The following is a 24,688-nucleotide window of genomic DNA, read 5'->3' as shown; positions in this document are numbered from 1 at the left end:
GAGTTTTTATTGTTTTCAGTGTTCGTTATAATATAGGGGGTAAATGTCAGTGGCAAGATTTAAAGAGTTCAGAATATTACTTGAAGAAAAGAAAGGGAAAAAATGGACTCAGGTGAGTTATATAACAACTTACAGATACCATAAACAGAGTATTTAGCTATTAGATACCAAAACTGTTGTTGAAACTTAAAATGCCCAACAACCCTCATTTGAGATTAAACTTTATAAAACATTGCAGTTGCTGCTGGCAAGATACACAAATAATGACATTTAGCTTTTCAGTACACAGTGATACACTTACTGACTGAAATAACAGAAAAGAATACAAAGGAAAACTAAAGAAAACCCCTAACAATAGACTTTTGAGGTCTATTTAAAAATTGTTTTTTAAGATGATCAAATCATAGGACCAATCAAACTTATTGGTGGAGCCTTTTTTATTGTCAGTCCAGGTAACCACTCTATATCTCATAGACAGGCTCGGAGTAAAAGGAGTCATATTTTATAATCTTGTATTTCCATGTGAATATGTTGATTGATGTTGCTGTGGTACAGGCGCATGAGGTTGCTTTCAGTTTGCACCTGGATAGAGATTAACGGAGACTTTCACTTCTAAACTGTTTAATGTATATTGTATTGTATAAAGAGTTCAGAATATTACAAAACACTTTATGAAAAAAAATGACTCAGGTGAATTATATAACAACTTACATATGTCATAAACAGAGTATTTAGCTATTAGATACCGAAAGTGTTTGTGTACCAGGCTGTAAACATGTTTATTTCTGCTGTAAAGTTGAGCATCTTTCGGAGATCACTCACTACATCTGCCAGCCCCAAGAGGCCGGAAGAGGAACTGCAGCTTTTGTTATTTCTGTGTTTTTAGGTGATTACCCACTGAAGAAAACACACCCATGAATATTATATAACATTTCTGCCAATATATCCTCCTAAATGTTACACAAAGGTCAACGAAGTCATGTGATTTTCTGTAGATAAGAGAAAGAAAGTTTAAAGTCCAGTAACTAATAAGGAAACAGAAAGAAAGACATGTTCGGTTTCATGCCTTAAACTTTATAAAACATAAATATAATAATGACATTTAGCTTTCCAGTACACAGTGACACTTACTGTTAGAGGACTGAAATCAAAACAGAAAATAATACAATGGAAAACTAAAGAAAACCCCTATAATAGACTTTTGAGATCTATTTAAAAATTGTTTTTTAAGATGATCAAATCATAGGACCAATCAAACTTATTGGTGGAGCCTTTTTTATTGTCAGTCCAGGTAACCACTCTATATCTCTTAGACAGGCTCGGAGTAAAAGGAGTCATATTTTATAATCTTGTATTTCCATGTGAATATGTTGATTGATGTTGCTGTGGTACAGGCGCATGAGGTTGCTTTCAGTTTGCACCTGGATAGAGATTAACGGAGAGTTTCACTTCTAAACTGTTTAATGTATATTGTATTGAATAAAGAGTTCAGAATATTACAAAACACTTTATGAAAAAAAATGACTCAGGTGAATTATATAACAACTTACATATGTCATAAACAGAGTATTTAGCTATTAGATACCGAAAGTGTTTGTGTACCAGGCTGTAAACATGTTTATTTCTGCTGTAAAGTTGAGCATCTTCTGGAGATCACTCACTACTGCCGCCAGCCCCAAGAGGCCGGAAGAGGAACTGCAGCTTTTGTTATCTCTGTGTTTTTAGGTGATTACCCACTAAAGAAAACACACCCATGAATATTATAATATTATATAATATTTCTGCCAATATATCCTCCTAAATGTTACACAAAGGTCAACGAAGTCATGTGATTTTCTGTAGATAAGAGAAAGAAAGTTTAAAGTCCAGTACTAATAAGGAAACAGAAAGAAAGACATGTTCGGTTTCATGCCTTAAACTTTATAAAACATAAATATAATAATGACATTTAGCTTTCCAGTACACAGTGACACTTACTGTTAGAGGACTGAAATCAAAACAGAAAATAATACAATGGAAAACTAAAGAAAACCCCTATAATAGACTTTTAAGATCAATTTAAAGCATTTTTGTTAAGATGATCAAATCATCCTGAGTTACAGAAAAGGCTGAAAATAGAAACGAAAGTAAGACAGTGTTACACAGCTTACTGCTTTCATTACCCGATGGTGCAGTCCAGGTAAGCACTATATATCTCTAACGTTGGCTTTCACCGCAATACAACCTCATAGACAGGCTCGGAGTAAAAGGAGTCATATTTTATAATCTTGTATTTCCATGTGAATATGTTGATTGATGTTGCTGTGGTACAGGCGCATGAGGTTGCTTTCAGTTTGCATCTGGATAGAGATTAACGGAGGGTTTCACTTCTAAACTTTTTATTGTATGATACTGACTATGTTGTAACTTTTAAAGTTTGTACTGTGAGGCGTTTTAGTTACTCTCTGAATATAGTAACGCTGGCTACTCGCAGCGTTAACTACAACCTTGATAGTTACTGTATTACAACTAGCTTTGGGTCGTGGGTAAAGCAAGAGGATAACTCTATCTGTGATACTTGATCCACTTTAATGTCCGCTTCAACAGTCGGACAACTGAACACTACCTTACATCATATCACTCCGCCAATCAGTGACATTACAGGTAACGAGCACCTTATGTAGTTCCTTATCTACATTGTAGAACAGAATACCGATATGTTTATATATGTAGTTGCCATTAATTAACTTATGAGAATTCAATAAACACAATAAAGTAATCCACAAAATAAATCTCATCTTATAATGACGTTGTATTCAATTGTCTTCCTTTGAAGTTCCGCCTCTAACTTAGAGTCTCGCTGTGCAGCATTATGGGGGATGTATTTTTCCTATGAATGTCAGGTTTGTTGTTACCTGGAAAACAAGCTCAAGAGATATTGTTTATCATTATTACAAGATGCTTTTTTTTTTAATGGACAGTGAACAGAAGCGAGGAGTCATAAAATCTGTATTGAGGATAAAAAAATCACATTGAGAGACAATCATTGACAACATTGTGTGAAATGATAAAAATATGTGTAGGCTAATGAAGGCACTGTATCCGTTTTAGCATCGCACATGAAAACATAAACAAGTTGGAAGAAAGATGGGAGATGAAGAAGATTCTAACCCCAGGAAAAGATGCCGAGATGAGATCACAAAGGCAGACGAGGAGGAACAAACAGGTAACAGAGACGCAGATGTGGCTGAACAAGGTGTTGCAGATGTTTATAAAACAAAATTAACATAAATAAAAGTAAAAGATGACCAACTCTAAAAAGTAGCTTTTTGCTCAATAAGAGTAATTTGACCTTATACATCCATCACAACATACATCTGTAAGATGTTCATCCAAAGTAATGCCAACCTTTCTGAAACAGATTTTAACTGAATGTATTACTGAATAAACACATTTCAACCCACAGCTACTAAGAAGCCCTGTGTGACCACTTCAGAAGGTCTGACAGACGATGCAGCTGAACGACATGAAGCCAGTAACTTGGACAAACTGGGTGAAGAACAACACACCAGGAAGGAAGAAGAAAGTATCAGTGAAGAAGATGAAGCAGAGATGAGAAAAGATCAGGAGAAAGATACACTCAGTCTTCAGGCTAGAGGAGAGGAGGGTGAGACAGAAAGTGTAAAGAAAGACACATTAGTCAGAGAAACGATTAATGACAGAAACATCAACACTGGTGTCAAATGTGCAACACTGAGCAAAGTAAAAACTAGTGGAGATAAAGAAGTACAGGACAATCTGTTCATGAATGAAGACAGTACATGTTCCAGCAGCACAGAAGAAAACACAAATGAGAAGTCTGAAAAGTTGAAGGAAACTAAAGTAGATGATGCTCCTGTAAATGTTGGAGAACAGTTGAATAACTCTAGTGAACAACATCTGGATGAAGAGACAAAGGCAGAGAAGCAGAAACAAACAGGTAATAAGAAGAACATGCATGAATCTGTGTTTCTATGGCAACATACAAAAATGACCTCTTTCTTTGGCTCTATGTGATTTCTTTTGTACATTTAGATACATAATGATATACTACACAAACAATACTAAAGTATCTTTTTACAAGGATATATTAGTTGGGTGTGTATGTTGACATATAGACTTTTTTCAGGGTGTAATTCATGAAAAGACTTTGTTCTTACTGATACTGACTCTGATACAGATGATTACTGAATATTTTACTTTATTTCTACTTCAAATCCACAGAGTGTCAGAAACCTGCTGAAACCAATTCAGAAGATCTGACAGACGAGGTGAAAGAAGAACAGGGTGAAGAAATTGGTCTGGAAGAACAGAAAGGAGAGGAAGTGGAAAACAAAAATGTCATCAAAAAAGACACTGATGATGAAGAAAACACACAGATTGGACATAGTGAAGAAGATGATGGACAGATGAGAAAAGATCAGGAGAAAGATGCACTCAGTCTTCAGGCTAGAGGAGAGGAGGGTGATAAAGAAAGTGTAAATAAAGACACATCAGTCAGAGAAACAATTATTGACAGAAACACAAACAGTGATGAGGACTGTGAAAAACAAAAATTGCTAAACAGTGAAGATGAAGAAGTACAGGAAAATCGAAAAAGCATGGGGTCTACCTTTGATGGAAAAAGTGTGAACCAGTCGTACACCATGAAGAGTTCAGGAGACCACGATGACAGCAGATTTATTTGCCCGGCCGAGGAGAACGAGACACAGTGCATTCTTCAGGTTAGAGAAGAGCAGGGTGAGACAGAAAGTGTAAAGAAAGACACATCAGTCAGAGAAACAATTAATGACAGAAACATCAACACTGGTGTCAAATGTGCAACACTGAGCAAAGTAAAAACTAGTGGAGATAAAGAAGTACAGGACAATCTGTTCATGAATGAAGACAGTACACGTTCCAGCAGCACAGAAGAAAACACAAATGAGAAGTCTGAAGAGTTGAAGGAAACTAAAGTAAATGATGCTCCTGTAAATGTTGGAGAACAGAAATGCTCCAGTAAAAAAACAAACACAGTGATGCAAAAACAAACAGGTAATAAGAACATGTGGTCTAATATTTAATTCTTACTGATACTGATGCTGACAGATCAATGCTGAATATATAACCTTTCTGTCACATACCTGTTGAGACCAACCAGAACGGAGACGTACTCCGTTGTACTGATGTATGAATGCTTTCTTTAACGATTTACTTTAATGATTAGAGAGGCTGCTTTCAGTAATCAGAAATGCTTACATGCAAAACTTAAAACTGTAGTTATAAACTTGACAGAACAGAGGAAAACATGCTTTATCAGGACGGCTCTGCAAACAATTTCACTGTATGAAAGACGCTTCACCCTATTTCACAAACCTGCAACCCATCCACGATAAATCAGAATATTCATTTTAATGACCCTGTTTGCTACCAACTAAATAATCTTTAATAATAAATAAATGGAGATGGTGTAATTACACTGTGTTTTTTCTTTCCTTTCAGCGATTCAGCCACAGAGAGTTCATTATGGTCTGTATAACCAGGGAGCCACATGTTACCTCAACAGTGTCCTGCAAGTTCTCTTCATGACTCCAGAGGTCCATGACAGGTTTGAAACAGCTGCTTTCATCTGTAGTTAATATAAGTACCAGGAGAATTTATATGTGACAAAAACATTGTGTAGAATATTAACAGGAAATACTGAATGATAAAATGATTTAATTGGGTGTATATGGCTGACTTACAAAACTCCATCAGTGAACATATAAGCAGACAAACAGTAAACAGCAACTATTCACTGAAAAACTAATCTCTCCCTAAAGGTTTAATTCAGAATTACATACAGAGATGACTAACATCTTTGCTGGCCTGAAGAAAGGAACATGTGGAACAGAAAAAATCACAAGGATTTTGCAGATTAAAAATGGTAAGTTGGACAGAAAGTCACATATCAGTGATAATTAAAGATGCTTTGATGAAATTAATATATCAGATATGGTTGAATGTATTCTTTTGTAGTTTATGAGCAAGGTGATGCTGCTGAATACCTGGAGTTGATTTTGAATAAGATCAGGCAACAAGACACTGCAGTGAGTACTTATCAAATCTACAACGTTATTTACAGGAAAAAAGATTGGAATACTCTAAGATGATAGATGTTTCTATCTCAAGGTTTTTCAAGGACGTCTGATGTACACAACAAAATGCTCTGAAGGTCACATCATCAATAAAGAGACAAATCCATTCTGGACTCTTCCACTGTGTCTGAAAGATAACCACGATACAACCTACAGTGTGGTGAGCAGACAAAGCTCAGAGCTCTAGTTTAGTATTTTAATGTGATCATGCTGCTCTAATATTATTATTACATTTGTGTTTTTACAGGAAAGAAGCTTTGAAAGGTTTTTCCAGACAAAAACATTTAATGGACACAACAAGGTTCACTGCAACAAATGTAACAACAAAACAGAGGCAACAAAGGTGAGTTCTGAAAAACTGTAGGAAGTTCAAATTTTATACTGGGATCCAATAAAAACACTGTATATTAATTTAGCATACTGAGATTAAAGGATTTAGTGTTTGATAATGTTTCTTGTGTTATTTAGGAATGTGAGATGGAGAAATATCCTCCGATTTTGACTCTACTTCTGAAGAGATTTGACTTTGACTACAGGAGGATGTCACATTACAAATCAGACTGCAGTGTGGATGTACCTCTTGAATTAAAGAGAAAGGTAACGAAAATGAATGTTTTATATGTGATTTATGTTTCAATGGTGTTCCTTTTAAATGTTTTCCAAATATTTCCATGTACCCGACTGTGTTCTTCATCGTAGAATCAAACGTACAAACTGTATGGGATGGTGAACCACATGGGCAGTCTAACAGGTGGACATTACACAGCCACCATCCTGTCCAATGAGGACGAAACCTGGTATGAGTGTAGTGATTCTTATGTCGGGAAGGTAAGATTACTTCATCTATTCCATTATGATGGTACACATTTGAACCATACCAACAGAAATATCAAACATTGAACAGAAGTTAATTTACATTGTTTGGTGTTTTTGTTGAATGGTGCAGGTTAAACAGCTGTTTGCAGGAAACAACACTTACACGTACGTTTGATAAAATCTATTTCATTAAATTTCATTAATAATAATTTGGTATGTATTACATTATCTATCCAGAAGTGTTTATTGTATGCTGTCACCCTTTTTGTTGTTCTATGCAAACAAAAACATCACCAGCTCCAGGACTGTATATCTTCTCATGTACAGAGGTAGGATTACATACAAATTACACAAAGAAATAATTTAAGATATGACTTTAAGTACAAACAAATTATTGCTAAATATATAATTTTTTCTTCTCTTCATAGCCACCGAGTCTCAGATGCCCTGTGGGACCAAATCAGGATATCTGGCACACAATGCAATGCAAGAACAGGATGACAGCATCCTGGATGAACCAAGGCCAGACGAAGTGGAATACAAAAAAAATGATGATGATGATGAGGACGAAGAACAGACAGAGATGCAGGAACAAACAGGTAATATGAAGAACATCTGGGAATCAGTGAGATGCAATAGATACATAATATTATAGATAATTGGCTCTATGTGATTCATTTTATATAAATACATATATTATGCAAACGTTCCACCAGTTCCGGGACTGTACATCCTCTCATGTTCTCTATATTAAAGTATCTATTTCGAAAGGCACATTACTCGGGTTTAAATGTTGACATTTAGGCTTGTTTCAAGGTGTAGATCATGAAGATGAAAATACTGACAGCTCATTGCTGAATTGCTAAATTGTTTTTCTTCACTTCAAACCCACAGAGTGTCACCTACTTATTGCTACCAACCAGAACGGAGACGAGGAAGAAGACAAAGGTAGGAGAATTAGACACTGATTATAAAGGTAGATTAGAGAGACAGACAGATTAGACAAGTTAAAGGTCCAGTTTGTAACATTTAGGAGGATCTATTGGCAGAAATGGAATATAATATTTATAATTGTGTTTTCATTAATGTATAATCACTAGTAATCATTGTGGTTTTGTTTGTAGACGCGAAAGGTAGCCTTCCATGTAGTCTGCCATGTTGAACCGCCATGTTTCAAATACCAAATACTGGCAGATCGTTCACTCATTGTTTGTTTTTCGTTCATTTTTCGGGTGTTTCTCGGCCACCGTAGTTTCTCCTTCATGCTTTCAAGGGAAGGGTAAAGCAAAAAAATTGCAATCTGCAATTATACCACTAGATGCTACTAAATTCTACACACTGGACCTTTAAAAGACTGAGGAACAGAGAATAGGTTGGAGGAAAAGAGACATTTAGCCATTAAAGTAAACCTGAGAAAGGCTAAATGTCAGAAGGTTCAATACGTGTGAGTACTGTTAGATATGAAACTTCAACCGTCTTATTTCATTCCAAGGAATGTGATTTTCATTATGCATCAAAAGCATTATATACAAATGCAAGTGTTACTTAAACTATGTTTTCTTTATGTTTTTTCACTTTCAGTTATATTAAGTTTGGCTGAAGAAATTTATTTCTGGTTTACTCACCCACCAGGTGATTCTCCAGGAGCTGATGAGAGTACGTCTTGGATCAAGAAAATATGTCAAGTATTTTGTATTAGTTTTTTGCCTCTTATTATTATAGTAATTGGTTGTTATTTTTTAACAACTACATAGGTAGCTAACTTAATTTGAGGAGGGAGACTGGTCACTTTTGGCACTTCTCCTATAACTGCATCCTGTATTGATTCTGAAATGCAAACCATAACAAAAAAAATATATTTGGCTTTTGGATCAGTTAAAATATTGTGCATATTTGGATATTTTCTTGTCTGCTGTATGCAACAGGGCCAAGTCTGGCACACATGTACATCAGTGTGAAAAAGTATAGCCACACTTTACCTGAATCTCAGATATTTGTGTACATATTTCTGTTTTTGCCTTTGTCTGGGTCTATGAAGAGGTAAATTATGTCATGTTACTACAACATTTCTAATAATGGAGTGAAGCCTGCAAGCTAGTTCAGCTTGTCAACTCGAGCTGCGCTGCTAAACACACATGACATGCCTTATTCCTTAATCACTAACCAAGCGCACCCTTCCAATCTGGTGGTGTCTTTAAGCTGCAAAATTTCCCAGCTCTCCCTCTGCTTTGTCAATGCTGCTCTTGCCCTGCAAGCTATTGCAGCCTGCTGTGCTATAAGCCCCACCACCACCCCAGCATCCACCTGTAGACTCTGACTGGGGGTTTAAGGTATTTGCTCATCACTCCCCAATATCTCTATGTAAACATATCTGCGGGGAGTGATGAGGTCGGAGCCTAGACGCCAAAATCTAAATATGTTATACTGCTTTAATAAACATATCATACGTGAGTTGTCTGACTGAACTATTATTAGTAGTCATACAATATGTCGGATGAATACTTACTCATAAGGACTGATGTAAAACCAAATAGATGAAGAACATCTCAAAAACTATCACATCTAGTGCAAGTATGATTGTGGCAGATAACATGAAAAATGTAAGCCAAGACTGTGTAGCATTGCTACTGTACCTCAGCCCATAATAGGTGAAGTCTGCAAAGGAATAATCAAGTGGGAACCAAGGGTCCATTTTGTTCAATTAGATTAACAATTGTCTCAAATCTTACCAAACTGGGGAAGTTTTGAGATGTTATTGTTGACGGCTCAGAGGTAGAGGGGGTTGTCCACTGATCAGAAGGTCAATCTCCGGCTTCCGTCCGCTATGAGTGGGAATGGCACATTGTATATGAATGACTGAGTGTGGCATGTAGTGTACAGCGCATTGAGTGGTCGAAAGACTAGGAAGGTGCTACATAAGTACAGTCCATTTACCATATTGTGTTTTTTTTATTAAAACATTTAATTACACATTTATTTATTTTTTCTCAGAGAATGTTTGGTTACACAATGTTCTCACTGTTAGCTGTTGATGTGTATGTGTGTGGTTTTATGAATAAATAATGTTTGTTCTGTTTTAATCACATTGGTCTACTGCTTGTTTCAGTTACTGTTAGCTGACATTTGAGGAAACTGACTGCCCCACTATTTATTTACTGTTAATTGGAACTCATTTTCCATACTTTTAACAGTATTCAACTTGAAATTAAAAGTAAAATATCTGTCAAAAAATTATAGATTTGTCTTTTTATGTGGAAAAAAGTGTATCACTGTGTCCTGAAAAGCTAAATGTCATTATTTTTGTATCTTGCCAGCAGCAACTGCAGTGTTTTATAAAGTTTAATCTCAAATGAGGGACTTTCTGTTTTTCCTCATAAGTTATTAGACTGTGGGAGAGGAGGGTGATGCAGAAGATGACAGCACAAAGAATAACAACTCAGAGCAACAATTCATGACAAAAAAAGTCAAAGAATAGTGAAACCAAATGAAGTAAACAAAACAAACAAGAATGGAGGTAATGTAAAGGTGCTGGGAAAACAGTACTTGCTATTTAGAGCTAAACACAAAGTATTGGACAAATAAAAAAATGAACCTGATGATAGCTAAAGTTAATGTTATTACAATTCCTCCTTTATACTCTGGATATCTGCACCAATCAGTTTTTAAGTGACAGGAAGTTTGTAAAAGAGTTTCAGGCCGACAAAACAGAATAGTTGATATTTTTGCAGTATTCTCGACTATATTCCGACTACATGCCACATGTAGGACAGACTCGGACAGAGGGGCAGGCGGTGATCCCCTCCACAGCGGACAGACTGATGGGCTTACACCTTTCCACTGGATATTTGGTTGGGCCTCTGGTGATGCCACATACTTACATGCATCAATCAGTATTTACTGTTGCCTATTTCTTCATTATTACACATTGTTATAAATAATAATTCATATTCAATATATAATATGCCATATTTTACAGGCTTTAAAATATTTTTTAAAGAGTTAGTAAAGAATACAATCTCTTGTCAGTGGTTGTGTTTAAACCACAAGATGGCAGCATTGTCTGTGAGTTGGAAAGTGTGACAAATGACCATGGAGGTTCAACAACAATTGACCAGTGATTCTCCACCTCCTGATGGTTTTAAGGTGATTAAAGCTTTTATCAAAGCTCATGCGTTGGCTGGGAATCGAACCCAGGTGAACTGCTTGGGAAGCAGCTATGCTCACCACTATATCACCAATGCCTTAAGAGCACTGTAACCTCCATGACCCCAACATGTGGTCTCACAACTGTATCCAGTCATTGCGGTCAGTTTCAGTGATACATAGTCCAGGTTTCAGTGATATTAAAGGCACTTTTGTCCATAATATATTTATTCAGAATACAGCTTTTCTATATTTTCAGTGTAAACCAATAGAGTTGTTACTGTACATTTACTCTAGTTCTGCATAATTTATAGCAACTATTTCCATTTTCTGCTGTTATACTTTTACTTTAATACATTTAAGACAGAAATATAGATTTCACTACATTGACAGCTATGTTTATAAAATATGATGAATTGTTAAAGATTAAACTACCCATAAAGCAGTTAAAATGACCTCCACACCTTAATAGTATTTACATTTGTGTGCTGTATCTGTAATTAATGATCAATTCTGCATGAATACTTTTACTTTTGATAAAGTACATTTTACAGATAATACTTATGTACTTTTACTTTTAACACATTTTAAATGCAGGATTTTAACTTGTAAATAAGTATTTTTATTGTGTTCTACTTGTACACAAGTTAATTATCTGAATACTGATTCCATCACTATAATTTTCTCTCTCATTGTTATTACTGTGTATTCACCACTATATCACAATTAATGTGACAATGACATGCTAAAGTTAGACGGAACCACTTACAGCATGTTTTATAAGTGCTGCTAAAATAGAAATAATTTCTATAAAACAATAATGTATATTTATTTATCTTTATTTCACAGGAAAAGCAACCATGGTTCAATTCATGTTAGGGGAACAAACAAATGAGTAAAAAAAATAAAAAAAAATCCTCATGTTGTGATGATATTGTTCCAAATTCTAAGTACAAATACAAAAACGATCTTACAGGCTCTTCACTGTTATTCAAAACTGGTGTGGAGTTAATTTATGATGATCGGCATAATTAAGAAAAGGAAGAAATTGTGTTATCATCGTCATCAATTATTTCCTCTGCCACACAGGTATAGAGGTCTGTCTAGGCGCTACACCAGTGGAGCAAAGTCGGTCATATGAGGATACCTCTTCCTCCTCACTCTCATCAGTGAACTCCTCACTCTCATCAGTGAGCTCCTGACACTCTTCAGTGGTTTTCAGGCACACGAAACAGAACTCCACCTTACAGCGGCGACAGACAATGTTTTTACATTGAGTCTTGTTATGCTCAAGTAGCAAACCACAGGTGGGACAGGCACGGATGGAGGGACAGCCAGTGACACCCTTCACATCTTCAAAGACCATGTCTGGAGAGTTTTTCAGTATTTCTAGTTGCTGATTAATGCAGCCATTGTTTTCACAGCGGTCTGAACGTGGAGCCGGACCTTTCCATTCCTTCAAACACTGCCAGCAGAATCTATAAGACCTTTTTTTGTTAGCTGTGCACACTGAGCATTCAATACTCAGATTACTGGGATCAGTTCTCACCACAGAGGACTTGCAACCAGGACACTGTGAAGTGAAGTTATAAGAAAAACATAATGAGATGTTGTTTTTTTCAGAGTTCAACAGTTATTAAATAGTGTAATATTGATACTTACAAGTTTCAAGTCGCCAGCATTGTTGAACATCTCCTGTTCAAAGTACTCCTTTTCTTCAGGGCTTAGAAGAGCCATTTTACAAACCTCCTCAAAGGGCCACTGAACATCACAGTCAGGTTGACCACACACAAATCTGCACTCACCCTTAGATATTAAAGAGAAAATCAAAGAAAACCTTTAACAGTTTTCTGTCATTTAGTAAACTGATGGTCCCTGCTATTTATATGTATTCAAACTGTACAATGGAGTGGTTGGGAACAACTGTCCTACGGTGCCTTTTCAGTGGAGAAAACATGATGAAGTGCCCTCTATTGTGCTAATCCTAACCTTGACTAAGCTGTTTCACCATAAATGTGTCACAACTTTTTGTACACTGGTTTTTGTTTTTTATTTTTTCACCTCAAACAGCCAGAAAGTCAACAACTGGTGCTATTAACCAACATCAGAAAAACATTTTTATGTAACTAAACTCACTGCTAAATTAAACTGGTCACTTTCTGTTATACCATGTATAAATACAATCTAAACCCTTTAGCACAATACATGCTGCCACTATGCACATTGTCAGTGAAGTTTAGTCACTAAAACAGATTTTATATTGCATTATGATGTAAACAGCCTACCTTGTCCAACAACCTGCGACACCAGTCGGTGAGAGACATCGGAGTGACAGCATGACCACAGGACATCTTTGCTCTCAGAGACTTGTAGCCAATACACAGAACTGTGAGGCACACATAAACAAGGAGAGCTATAATACTTAAAAGTAGCAGGTAAATACATAGATAGCAGAAGCTAATGTTTGCTTGGTGATCATATGACATTCATAAGATAAGATAATGTGACATTTGACTACTTACAGTCTAAATCATCCTCTCCATCGATAAATGTAAGTGTTTTGTCTTGAGGGTCGTAACACTTCTCCTGTTCAGTTGTCATGTTGCTGCTCATCTTGACCAAATGTAAAATGTAGGTTACTTACTCAAATAAAATACCAGCTTTATGGGGGAATTTCTTTTCCTTTCGCTTTTAATTTCCAAGAAGTCATGTGATTTTTTTACGTGACGCGTATTAAAAAAAACCCCATCTGATATCACAAAGCCTATTTATTTACCAAACGTTTCACTTTCTGAACAGACAGATCTGAAGAACTCACTGAACAAGCTCCAAAATGTGTTTCCAAGTCTGCGTTCATCCACCCTTTGGAAAAGAAAAGATTTTCGAGCTGTGCGACAATAAACAGCAGCTGAAGAACATCACTGGACGGCAATTTAAAGAGAAAATTTGTAAAGAGCTGTGGATAAGTAAGTGTATTATTTAGTTTACTCTTTTAAGGTGTTTGGATATCAATTTTAATAATAAAAATGTAAGTTAAGACAATACAGCCTATGTTCTAGGATTGTGCAGTACAAGTGGGCGGACCCAGGTTTGTCCACAACACTGTGCCTGCCTTTAACCCTCAGTTGTTTCAATGTGACTTCAGAGAGTCTAATGCTGCTTCTTTTTAACACTCTGTCAGTCTTGTAACTGTAAATGGACCACACTTCTAAAAATAACCCTTTAGTTCAGCCATCTTTTCATCTAACAAAAACAAAACCAAACTTGAAAATGTAGCCTAGGTTAATGTGTAAGATAATGCAACTATTTATTTTTGCTTTAAGAGGATGACTTTCGGATTGTCGTAAACGCCAAGCCGGTGGAGGAAGAGGCCACTCTGGAATCCACTGGGATCGAGCACATGTCCACAGTTCATACAGTGCTGAAACTGTCCGGGGGCACATCTGATGAAGAATAAACCCCACACGGTCTCAAGAAAACCATGATCCATGCATGAACAAATCAATATATCCTCATGCAATCCTTTTTTAATCGTTAATGTTTTAGATAATCAAAGTGTATAGTTTAACATTGAATCATGAATAAAAAAAATTTATTTTACTCTTGGATGTACAGAAATTGTTTTCAGTGTCAAAACATTTTTTTTTTTATGAGCTCATTTTGATTCATTGTGTGTGGTTTGTAATAATAACATTTTTATAAACTCTACTTGTCTCACTGGGCTTCCTCGCATTGTTCCTCACAGCTAAAAATTAAACTGTGAAAAATTAAAAATGGGTGAAAAATAGTTGGTATGAGTATATGCAAAATGAAATGCAAATTAAAAGTAAGGATTAAAGAACAACAACAAGAGACTATCAGGGAGGCACAGGCTTCAGTCACACAGATACACTGAGTCACTTAACAGCTGATAAAAGTGAAATCAATAGAAAGAGTGGGCAGTATAAGGACATCGATTAAACTTATTTATCTTTTCAAAACAGGCAACACAGATTCAGAGATAGACAGATAATAAATCTACATAAAACTAAAATTAATATAATTAATAAACAGTATACATACCTAGGCCTCACTGTCACTTCTTCAGTAAAGCTCACAGCTTATTACAGTGTAAAAAAAAGTCCAAAAAAGATTTGGCTTAAAATTTTCCAAAGCAATACTGAACCAATCCTTTTATATAGAAGTGAAGTGAAGTTTGGTGAATATTAATTAAACAAGAGTAGAGAGTACAACCTGAGAAACATACTGAGAGTCCAAAGAAACTGTCCAAACCAAAGCTGCAAAGCAGAGCTCGGACAATTCTCCCTCATAAGTTAAATTAAATAAAGAACAATCAAATATTTGAACCACTTGATAGAGTCAGATTCATTCACACCCACACAGAGCATACTGAGAGCAACAGATACATAGAATGAAACAAATGAGGGAATTACACTACTGCAAAAGTGATGCTATGGAAATAATTTCCACTCACAAGTAAAATAAGTAGACAAAGATAATAAGATATTTCAAGCACTGGAAAACAGAAATGCAATGAATAAATAAACCTACAATGCTTTCAATTAAAGTGAAAGTGAAATTACAGCTGAGAGAGAGACAGGATCACGTGGTTTGTGTCGGTGTTTTCCTCCAGTTATATCAGGTATAAACAATGTTTTTCCCCGGGATTCCCATAGAGGAGCACAAACAGCCTCAGGTTGGTCTGTAGTTTCACTTTTTGTCAAAGAGACAATCAGAATATTGATTATGAAGCTTTTCTGTAAATGATTTCCTCATATTTGACCCTTATCACTTAATTTGCTAAAAATAACTTACAGACCATCTGCACCTGCTACAAACAGCCAACAATCACTGGCTGTTGTGACTTGACACCAATAAATGGGAAACAATAATGTGAAATTGTAGTAAAAAAATCACATTTATTTAACCCCCCCAAACAGAGTCATTATAGATTTGTATTTTTTCGTCATTTTTTCTTTTTATTTAGTTTTCCATTCAGTTTAGTTTCAGTTTTTTTTTTTTATTGTTTTCAGTGTTCATTATAATATAGGGGGTAAATGTCAGGGGCAGGTCTTATGTTAAAATGTCACAAACAGTGAATTTAGGTATTAGATACTGAAATTGTTGATTTGAAACTTTATATGCCCAACTTTACAGCAGAAATAAACATGTTTACAGCCTGTACCAGCCTGTACCAGGCTGTAAACACAATACAGCACCACAGGCCAGTTAATCAACATACATTTATTGCCTCCGCACACACTGTCAATACAAAATCCTGCTTCACAGCTCTTCTTCTTCACATCCTTTTTGCTTTGTGTGTGGCGGCCAACTCACTCATGACTACATTAACAGAGGTGAGTGTGATTCATCAATGTGGTCTCACAAGCCTTCCCCACACCTCTCATTCTCCTGCAGCTGAGTGTAAACAACACCTATCTCCACAAACCCCCACAGGGGAACATGGTCTGAACACAGGGTGAATGGGAGCCCCAGCAGGTTCTAACACATAGCGTCGATAGCCAAGCACTCTTTTTCAATCATGCTATAATGCAACTCTCTCTCTGACAGCTTCAGACTGATTTATAGCACCGGGCGGTTGACTCCCTCCACCTGCGGAGACAGAATGGCCCCCAGCCCTCCGTTTGAAGTATCAGTCTGCAGGATAAAAAGGAGAAGAGAAGTTAGATATGTGTCACCCTCTCAAATGCCAGCTGACACTGCTCAGTCCACTGATATGAGGCACCTTTTTCGGGTAAGGTCGGTCAGGGGGCTGGGTCTAGTCTGGGAAGTTGGGAATGAACCGCCAGTAATAACCTGCCAGGTCCAAGAACAGCCTCACCTCCATTTTGGTCTTGGGCCGTCTACTTGAGGATGCCCCTGCCCACTGCCACCAAGTGGTACCCTAGATACCATACTTCCCTCCGTCCAACTGCACACTTCTTCGGGTTGGCAATGAGCCCAGCCTGCCTCAGCGACTTGAGCACCGCTGCCACACTCTGCATATGCTCCCGCCAGCTGTTACTATGAATGATAAGATCATACAAGTAAGCAGCAGGACACAAGACATGGTCTATGAACCGCTGGAAGGTAACAGATTGTTACAACCCATACGGAGTGGAGAAGGCTGTTTTTTCTTTAGACTATGGAGACAAGGGAATCTGCCAGTAGCCCATGGTTAAATCCAGTCTCGTAAAAAAAACAAGCAGTGCCCAACCGATCTAGGAGCTTGTCGACCCTGGGCATTGGGTAAGCATCAAACTGTGACACATCATTCACCTTGCGATAGTCCACACAGAACCGAATAGACCCATCCTTCTTAAGCACCAGAACAATTCAGCTACACCAGGGACTGTTGGACTATTCTATTACTCCCATCTCCAACATGGCTTTCAATTAGTTCTGAACCCCTTTTCTTTTGTGTTCAGGTAACCGATAGGGCCGTGAACACACTGTCACAGTGACTCTCAATATGTTGCTCTATGAGAATTTTTACGTCCTGGCAGGGGGGAGATCACATCAGCATAACGCTGTTGCAGCATAGCAACGTCTTCTCTCTGGGACGGTGTGAGATGGTCATCACAATGGAGCGAGGCAGGATTTGTTGATTTTGGTACCTCAGGCCCCAACTGATCTCTCTTTTTCACCATGGTCACCATAGAAACAGACTCTGCCTCTCTCCACGCTTTAAGGGGATCAAGATGGTAAGTCTGTGTTACCCCTCCCCTGTCTGAATGCACAACCTCATAGTCAACATCACTCACTTGCCGTGTGACCACAAAGGGTCCTTGCCACTTGGCGAGTAATTTAGAGCTGGAAGAAGGCAGTAATACTAGCACTTTATCTCCCAGTGCAAATTGTCTCAGTCTAGTTCCTCTGTTGTATAGGCGCTGTTGATGCTCCTCCCGTGACAACTGTCCCAATGTTTGGAGTTTTGTGGTCAGGGCCAGGACGTACTAAACTTAATTTTTACTTGGGCTTGGATCTTCCTCCTAGCTTTCTTTAACCAGGTCCAGAACCTGGAACCTCAATGAGTGGTAATGGACACAAAGGCGCTCTTGGTATGGAACCAACTGACATTTGGGACAAGACACACACCAGCGGTGGCAGAAGGTCTGGGGGTCATCCACCGTTGTCATCTAATGCAGGGTGATATTGGAGAAGGAAGGAGGTGGAAGAGATGGCGAATGAGCCCCTGATCTGGCCAGCAGATTCTCTAGCAGCTGGTTGTGCTTCTCAGTCTGGTCATGGAGTGCCTCCAGATGCTGCAACCTCCCCCAGCAATGCCACCAGAGGCGAGGCTGCTGCAGAGGCTGCTGCAGAGGCTGCTGCTGGTCTAACATAATGTGTGCTGAGGTATGTTGGGTGCCAGTGTAGCAAGTCTCTCTACTACCATGGATTCCTTCAGCACACAATACAGCACCACAGGTCAGTTCATCAACATAAATTTATTGGCCCTCATACACCGTCAATAAAACACACTGTCACAGCTCTTCCAACATCCGTGACAGTTCACGCTTTAGTTTCAGGGAGAGATACAGAACAGTTGATAATTTTGCACCCTAATGCCACATGTAGGACAGGCTCAGGCAGAGCGGGCTGACTACAGAAGTTTCAGGTCCCTTTTATTAATGCCCTCCAGGAGATTTTCGGTTGAATAAAGCATGCATTGGCCGGGAATCAGATCAACTGCTTGGGAAGCAGCTATGCTCACCACTATACCACCAATGCCTTGATAGTACCTCAACCTCCATGACCCCAACATGTGATCTCACAACTGTATCCAGTCATTGCTGTCAATTTGAGTGATACATTGTCCAGGTTTCAGTGGGATTAAAGATAGTTTAGTCCATAATATATTTATTCAGAATACAGCTTTTCTATCTATATTTTCAGTGTAAACCAATAGAGTTGTTGCTGTACATACTCACCTCTGTATCTGAGCTATTTTAAGGTATTATTGTACATCTATAATCAGTGGTGCTGCAAAGAATTAAACCATCTCTTCTCCATATTTACAATGTATCTGACGAAAACTATCTCAGTACATTTACTCTGGTTCTGCATAATTTATAGCAAATATTTCCATTTTCTGCTGTTATACTTCTACTTTAATACATTTAAGACAGAAATATACATTTTACTCCATTGACAGCTATGTTGATAAAATATGATGCATTGTTATAGATTAAACTACCCATAAAACAGTTAAAATTACCTCCACCTCACAACATCTTAATAGTATTTACATTTGTGTGATGTATCTGTAATTAATGGTCCATTCTGCATGAATACTTTTACTTTTCAAGAAGTACATTTTGCTGTTAATACTTATATACTTTACTTTGAGTGCAGGATTTTTATTTGTGATATTTCTACTTGTACACAAGTTAATTATCTGAATACTGATTCCGTCACTATCTTCTTATTGTTATTGTTATTACTGTGAATTCACCACTATATCACAATTAATGTGACAATGACATGCTGAAGTTAGAACTACTTACAGTGTGTTTTATAAGTGCTGCTAAAATAGAAATAATTTACTCAAACTAATAATGTATATTAATTTATCTTTATTTCACAGGAAAAACAACAATGAGAGAACAGCGAAGAAGCAACATCCAGCAAAATGATTCAAAAATAGAATAAACAGTGAGTTTGAAGTAGAAATGGTCTTACTTAATGTTTCAATTGTGGAGAGAAAGAGCTAATTCTCATGTTGTGATGATATTCTTCCAAATTCTCAGTACAAGTTAAAAAAAGATCTTTAGTGTTATTTAAAACTGGTCTGGAGTTAAGAAGGTGTAGTTGTTTTTCTTGAGTTCACAGTGTTAAATCTTCATCACCATCAATTATTTCCTCTTCCACACAGGTATAGTGGTCTGTCTAGGTGCTACACCAGTGGAGCACGGACCAAATATGTTTTGGTACACTCCAATGAGCTTCAGGCACACAAAACAGAACTTCACCTTACAGCGGCGACAGATGATGGTTTTACATTGAGTCTTGTTATGCTCCAGCAGCAAACCACAGGTGGGACAGGCACGGATGGAGGGACAGCCTGTGACACCCTCCACATTCTCAAAGACCATGTCTGGAGAGTTTCTTAGTATTTCTAGTTGCTGATTAATGCAGCCATCGTTTTCACAGCGGTCTGAACGTGGAGCCGGACCTTTCCATTCCTTCAAACACTGCCAGCAGAATCTATAAAACCTTTTTTTGTTAGCTGTGCACACTGAGCATTCAATACTCAGATCACTGGGATCAGTTCTCACCACAGAAGACTTGCAACCAGGACACTGTGAAGTGAAGTTATAAGAAAAACATAATGAGATGTTGTTGTTTTTTTTTCAAAGAACAGTTATTAAATAGTGTAATATTGATACTTACAAGTTTGGAAGTCAAGTCGCCAGCATTGCTGAACATCTTCTGTTCAAAGTACTTCTTTTCTTCAGGGCTTAGAAGAGCCATTTTATAAACCTCCTCTAAGGGCCACTCAACATCACAGCCAGGTTGGCCACACACAAATCTGCACTCACCCTTAGATATTAAAGAGAAAATCAAAGAAAAACCTGTAACACTTTTCTGTCATTTAGTAAACTGATGGTCCCTGCTATTTATATGTATTCAAACTGTACAATGGAGTGGTTGGGAACAACTGTCCTACGGTGCCTTTTCAGTGGAGAAAATAACATGAAGTGCCCTCTATTGTGCTAATCCTAACCCAGACTAAGCTGTTTCACCATAAATGTGTCACAACAGCCAGAAAGTCGATAACTGGTGCTATTGACCAACATCAGAAAAATATTTTTTCATGTAACAAAACTCACAGTTTCACTGCTAAATTAAACGGTCACTTTCTGTTATACCATGTATAAATACAATCTAAACCCTTTAGCACAATACATGCTGCCACTATGCACATTGTCAGTGAAGTTTAGTCACTAAAACAGATTTTATATTGCATTATGATGTAAACAGCCTACCTTGTCCAACAACCTGCGACACCAGTCGGTGAGAGACATCGGAGTGACTGCATGACCACAGGACATCTTTGCTCTCAGAGACTTGTAGCCAATACACAGAACTGTGAGGCACACATAAACAAGGAGAGCTATAATACTTAAAAGTAGCAGGTAAACACATAGATAGCAGAAGCTAATGATTGCTTGGTGATCATATGACATTCATAAGATAATATAATGTGACATTTGACTACTTACAGTCTAAATCATCCTCTCCATCGATAAATGTAAGTGTTTTGTCTTGAGGGTCGTAACACTTCTCCCGTTCAGTTGTCACATTGCTGCTCAGTTGTCCGGAGTTATTCCTCTGTTCAGTTGTCACTTGGTTGCCCATCTTGACTAAATGTAATATGTAGGCTACCTATTCAAATAAAGCACCAGCTTTATGGGGGGGACTTCCAAGAAGTCATGTGATTTTATTTAAATGTGACGCATATTAAAAAAAAATAAACATCTGATATGACATAGCCTATTTATCTACTAAACGTTTCACTTTCTGAACAGACAGATCTGAAGAACTCACTGAACAGGTTTCAAAATGTGTTTCCAAGTCTGCGTACACCCACTGGAACAGAAAAGATTGTCGATCTAAAGAGCAGCTGAAGAACATCACTGGACGGCAACTTAAATTACTAAAGACCTGTGGAAAAGTATATGTATTCTTTTGTTATTAAGGAGGCTGTCAATCCAGTCAGGCAGGATTTTTCTAGCTATACTTTCCTTCTTCAACATTGTTTTCTCGGTTCTTGGTCTCTTTGCAGCTATGAAATTAACTGATAAATGCATTCACGATAGTAATATAATAATTATTACTTTTTTAGAAATGTAAATTTAGTCTTTATTCTGTATTTGAATGTTAATTTTAATAATGATAAATGTGAAATTAATAGAAAGCGTGACAGAGAGAAAGAGTGGGCAGTATAATGGCATTGATTAAACGTATTTATCTTTTCAAAACAGGCAACACAGATTCAGAGATAGAGAAAGAATAAATCTACATAAAACTAAAATTAATATAATTAATAAACAGAGTATACATACCTAGGCCTCTCTGTCAATGCTTCAGTAAAGCTCACAGCTTATTACAGTGTAAGAAAGGTCCTATTCAAATAAACCCCCAATAAAGTTTTGGCTTAAAATTTTCCAAAGCAATACCGAACCAGTCCTTTTATATTGAAGTGAAGTTTGGTGAATATTAATTAAACAAGAGTAGAGAGTACAACCTGAGAAACATACTGAGAGTCCAAAGAAACAGTCCAAACCACAGCTGCAAACCAGAGCTCGGACAATTCTCCCTCATAAGTAAAATGAAATAAAGAACAATCAAATATTTGAACCACTTGATAGAGTCAGATTCATTCACACCCACACAGAGCATACTGAGAGCAACAGATACATAGAATGAAACAAATGAGGGAATTACACTAATATGCAAAAGTGATGCTATGAAAATAATTTCCACTCACAAGTAAAACAAGTAGACAAAGATAATAAGATATTTCAAGCACTGGAAAACAGAAATGAAATGAATAAATAAACCTACAATGCTTTCAATTAAAGTGAAAGTGAAATTACAGCTGAGAGAGAGACAGGATCACGTGGTTTGTGTCAGTGTTTTCCTACAGTTAAATCAGATATAAACAATGTTTTACCCGGGATTCCCATAAAGGAGCACAAACAGCCTCAGGTTGGTCTGTAGTTTCACTTTTTTTTCCAGTCAGTTTCAAAAGTCGTTTCAGTTGAGTTTTTATTGTTTTCAGTGTTCATTATAATATAGGGGATAAATGTCAGGGGCAAGATTTAAAGAGTTCAGAATATTACAAAACATTTACATAAGTCATAAACAGAGTATTTAGCAGGAACACAATCAGGAAAACTGTGAATGTCCTGACAGGCTGATGTTAAACAAAATAAATCAGCACGGTAATGTAATGTAAAACTACTGAAGTAAGAAATACAGCCACTCAGACCCATATAACCACATACTACCGCTCATTGAGCTGAGCTAGAGTACTTTGGCTTTTGGTATAAATACTCAAGCACACATATACATACCCAAGTATACACATACACCGATCAGCCATAACATTATGACCACCTGACCACTTGCATCAGTGAGCCTTGCCCCCCCATGACCCAGTCGCTAGTTCACCACTTTTCCTTCCTTGGACCACGTTTAATAGGTACTGACCTCTGCAGACCGGGAACATCCCACAAGAGCTGCAGTTTTAGAGAGGCTCTGACCCAGTCATCTAATCATCACAGTTTGGCCCTTAACAAAGTTGCTCAAATCCTCACACTGCCCATTTTTCCTGCTTATAACACATCAACTCTGAGGACAAAATGTTCACTTGCTGCCTGATATATCCCGCCCACTGACAGGAGCCATGATAACCAGATAATCAGTGTTATTTACTTCACCTGTCAGTGCTCATAATGTTATGACTGTTCGGTGCACATACTCACACATTCTCACATTCTGTATGTGTGTGTTTAAGTATGTATATGTATGCATAATAGTATGCATATATGTGCTTACTGCCAGTATATATGTCTGTACAAATGAAGTATTCAGATTTGGCCAAGGCAGCTTCTCATATATCTGTTGTTCCATCACATACTGTGTTGGCTCTTTTTCTGTGAATAACATGAGCTGTTTTTATATAACTGTGTGTTCAACTTCCTGTCATTCATGAAAAATACAAGAAGAAAGGCAAAAGCTCAAATTATTCATATAATATATTATTAATCAACAAGCGTTATATATTTCTATCTGACGTCACTATAGGAACAGAGTATATGTCTTATTTTATAAATAAGACAGCTGTTGCTTTGTGGACAGAAAAGGCAAAAATCAATATGCTGCATTTAAGGAATCAATAGTTTATACATTACGGGGTTGATGGATGATGCTAATTAAAAGGCTGATTAAATATCAATAATTTTGCCTGCATTTCATGTCTCTGCAGTTGAGCTCCTCTTAAAGCACAAAAAGTTCGGGAGGGAACTCCAGATATTACAGCAAGGGCTACCTCTTTCTGTCTCACCCTGGCTCACACTCTTTCCACCATGAGTAGACCCCATGCTGTTTAGATTTTCCTGTATTTCATCTTCACTGTTAAGCAATTTTTGTTTTTCCCGGTCCTCGTCACTTTTCGTGTTTCTGTAGCAACTTGTTTCTCTGACTGATGTGTCTTTCTTTATACTTTCTGCATCACCCTCCTCTCCTCTAGCCTGAAGACCGAGTGCATCTTCTTCACTATGTCCCATCTGTGTGTTGTCTTCATCATCAGTGTCTCTTTTGCTGACATTGTTGTTTTCACCTTCCTCTCCTTTCTGTTCTTCCAGACCAATATCTTCACCCTGTTCTTCTTTCACCTCGTCTTTCAGATCTTCTGAACTGGTTTCAGCAGGTTTCTGACACTCTGTGGATTTGAAGAAGAAATAAAGTAAAATATTCAGTAATCATTTATATCAGTGTCAATATCAGTAAAAAAAAATGTTTTTTTCATGAATTACACCATGAAAAAAGTCTATATGCCAACATACACACCCAACTAATATATC

The 24,688-nt window shown here is 37.2% G+C and overlaps 5 protein-coding genes, 1 long non-coding RNA gene and 1 other non-coding gene across 47 annotated transcripts in view; 2 read left to right on the top strand and 5 right to left on the bottom strand.

Moving 5' to 3' along the window:
- Positions 1–1,053: 1,053 nt before the first annotated feature.
- On the bottom strand, positions 1,054–2,282 carry LOC127379570 (uncharacterized). Its single transcript, XR_007888338.1, has 2 exons — positions 2,163–2,282; positions 1,054–1,421 (listed from the first exon to the last, which is right to left on the bottom strand). It is a non-coding gene; the product is annotated as an uncharacterized LOC127379570 (long non-coding RNA).
- Positions 1,707–14,810, top strand: LOC127379546 (ubiquitin carboxyl-terminal hydrolase 47-like). Of its 5 annotated transcripts, XM_051429292.1 has the most exons (18): positions 1,887–2,179; positions 2,587–2,643; positions 3,091–3,205; positions 3,446–3,958; positions 4,243–5,052; positions 5,500–5,605; positions 5,820–5,923; positions 6,016–6,086; positions 6,169–6,294; positions 6,382–6,477; positions 6,603–6,731; positions 6,834–6,962; positions 7,081–7,115; positions 7,248–7,279; positions 7,379–7,549; positions 7,845–7,898; positions 8,532–14,059; positions 14,417–14,810. In XM_051429292.1, exons 3-17 carry the CDS (start codon positions 3,127–3,129, stop codon positions 8,702–8,704), a joined length of 2,628 nt encoding a protein of 875 aa, XP_051285252.1. In that variant the 5' UTR covers positions 1,887–2,179; positions 2,587–2,643; positions 3,091–3,126; the 3' UTR covers positions 8,705–14,059; positions 14,417–14,810. The 5 variants fall into 5 exon arrangements, with proteins under 5 accessions (XP_051285253.1, XP_051285255.1, XP_051285252.1 ...); XM_051429293.1 differs by lacking the exons at positions 1,887–2,179; positions 2,587–2,643 and adding an exon at positions 1,707–1,725; XM_051429291.1 differs by lacking the exon at positions 2,587–2,643.
- trnag-ccc (transfer RNA glycine (anticodon CCC)) lies at positions 11,120–11,191 on the bottom strand. Its single transcript has one exon. It is a non-coding gene; the product is annotated as a tRNA-Gly (tRNA).
- Positions 11,917–13,764, bottom strand: LOC127379556 (uncharacterized). Its single transcript, XM_051429310.1, has 4 exons — positions 13,616–13,764; positions 13,379–13,479; positions 12,756–12,899; positions 11,917–12,666 (listed from the first exon to the last, which is right to left on the bottom strand). Exons 1-4 carry the CDS (start codon positions 13,704–13,706, stop codon positions 12,163–12,165), a joined length of 840 nt encoding a protein of 279 aa, XP_051285270.1. The 5' UTR covers positions 13,707–13,764; the 3' UTR covers positions 11,917–12,162.
- Positions 14,811–15,758: 948 nt separating the features above from the next.
- LOC127379544 (involucrin-like) overlaps positions 15,759–24,688 on the top strand; it is a 77,445-nt gene continuing 68,515 nt past the window's right edge. The window contains exon 1 of the mRNA XM_051429285.1: positions 15,759–15,789. The gene's annotated coding sequence lies outside the window, so the exon portion shown is untranslated. The remainder of the gene's footprint in view (positions 15,790–24,688) is intronic.
- On the bottom strand, positions 19,653–21,761 carry LOC127379555 (uncharacterized). The gene is made up of 5 exons (XM_051429309.1): positions 21,645–21,761; positions 21,320–21,482; positions 21,083–21,183; positions 20,487–20,636; positions 19,653–20,395 (listed from the first exon to the last, which is right to left on the bottom strand). The coding sequence occupies exons 1-5, from the start codon at positions 21,729–21,731 to the stop codon at positions 19,949–19,951; spliced, it is 948 nt and encodes a 315-aa protein (XP_051285269.1). The 5' UTR covers positions 21,732–21,761; the 3' UTR covers positions 19,653–19,948.
- LOC127379541 (ubiquitin carboxyl-terminal hydrolase 47-like) overlaps positions 22,450–24,688 on the bottom strand; it is a 44,173-nt gene continuing 41,934 nt past the window's right edge. For 36 of the 37 annotated variants that reach the window (XM_051429270.1, XM_051429257.1, XM_051429274.1 and 33 more), the window contains one exon: positions 22,450–24,546. In XM_051429270.1, coding sequence (XP_051285230.1) covers positions 24,077–24,546 — 470 coding nt within the window. In that variant the 3' untranslated portion in view covers positions 22,450–24,076. The remainder of the gene's footprint in view (positions 24,547–24,688) is intronic. The other variant, XM_051429283.1, reaches the window with a different exon arrangement.

This window comes from Dicentrarchus labrax, unplaced genomic scaffold (genome assembly GCF_905237075.1).
Source record: "Dicentrarchus labrax unplaced genomic scaffold, dlabrax2021, whole genome shotgun sequence".
NCBI lineage: Eukaryota > Metazoa > Chordata > Actinopteri > Moronidae > Dicentrarchus > Dicentrarchus labrax.
This window is presented reverse-complemented; position numbering and strand designations above follow the sequence as displayed.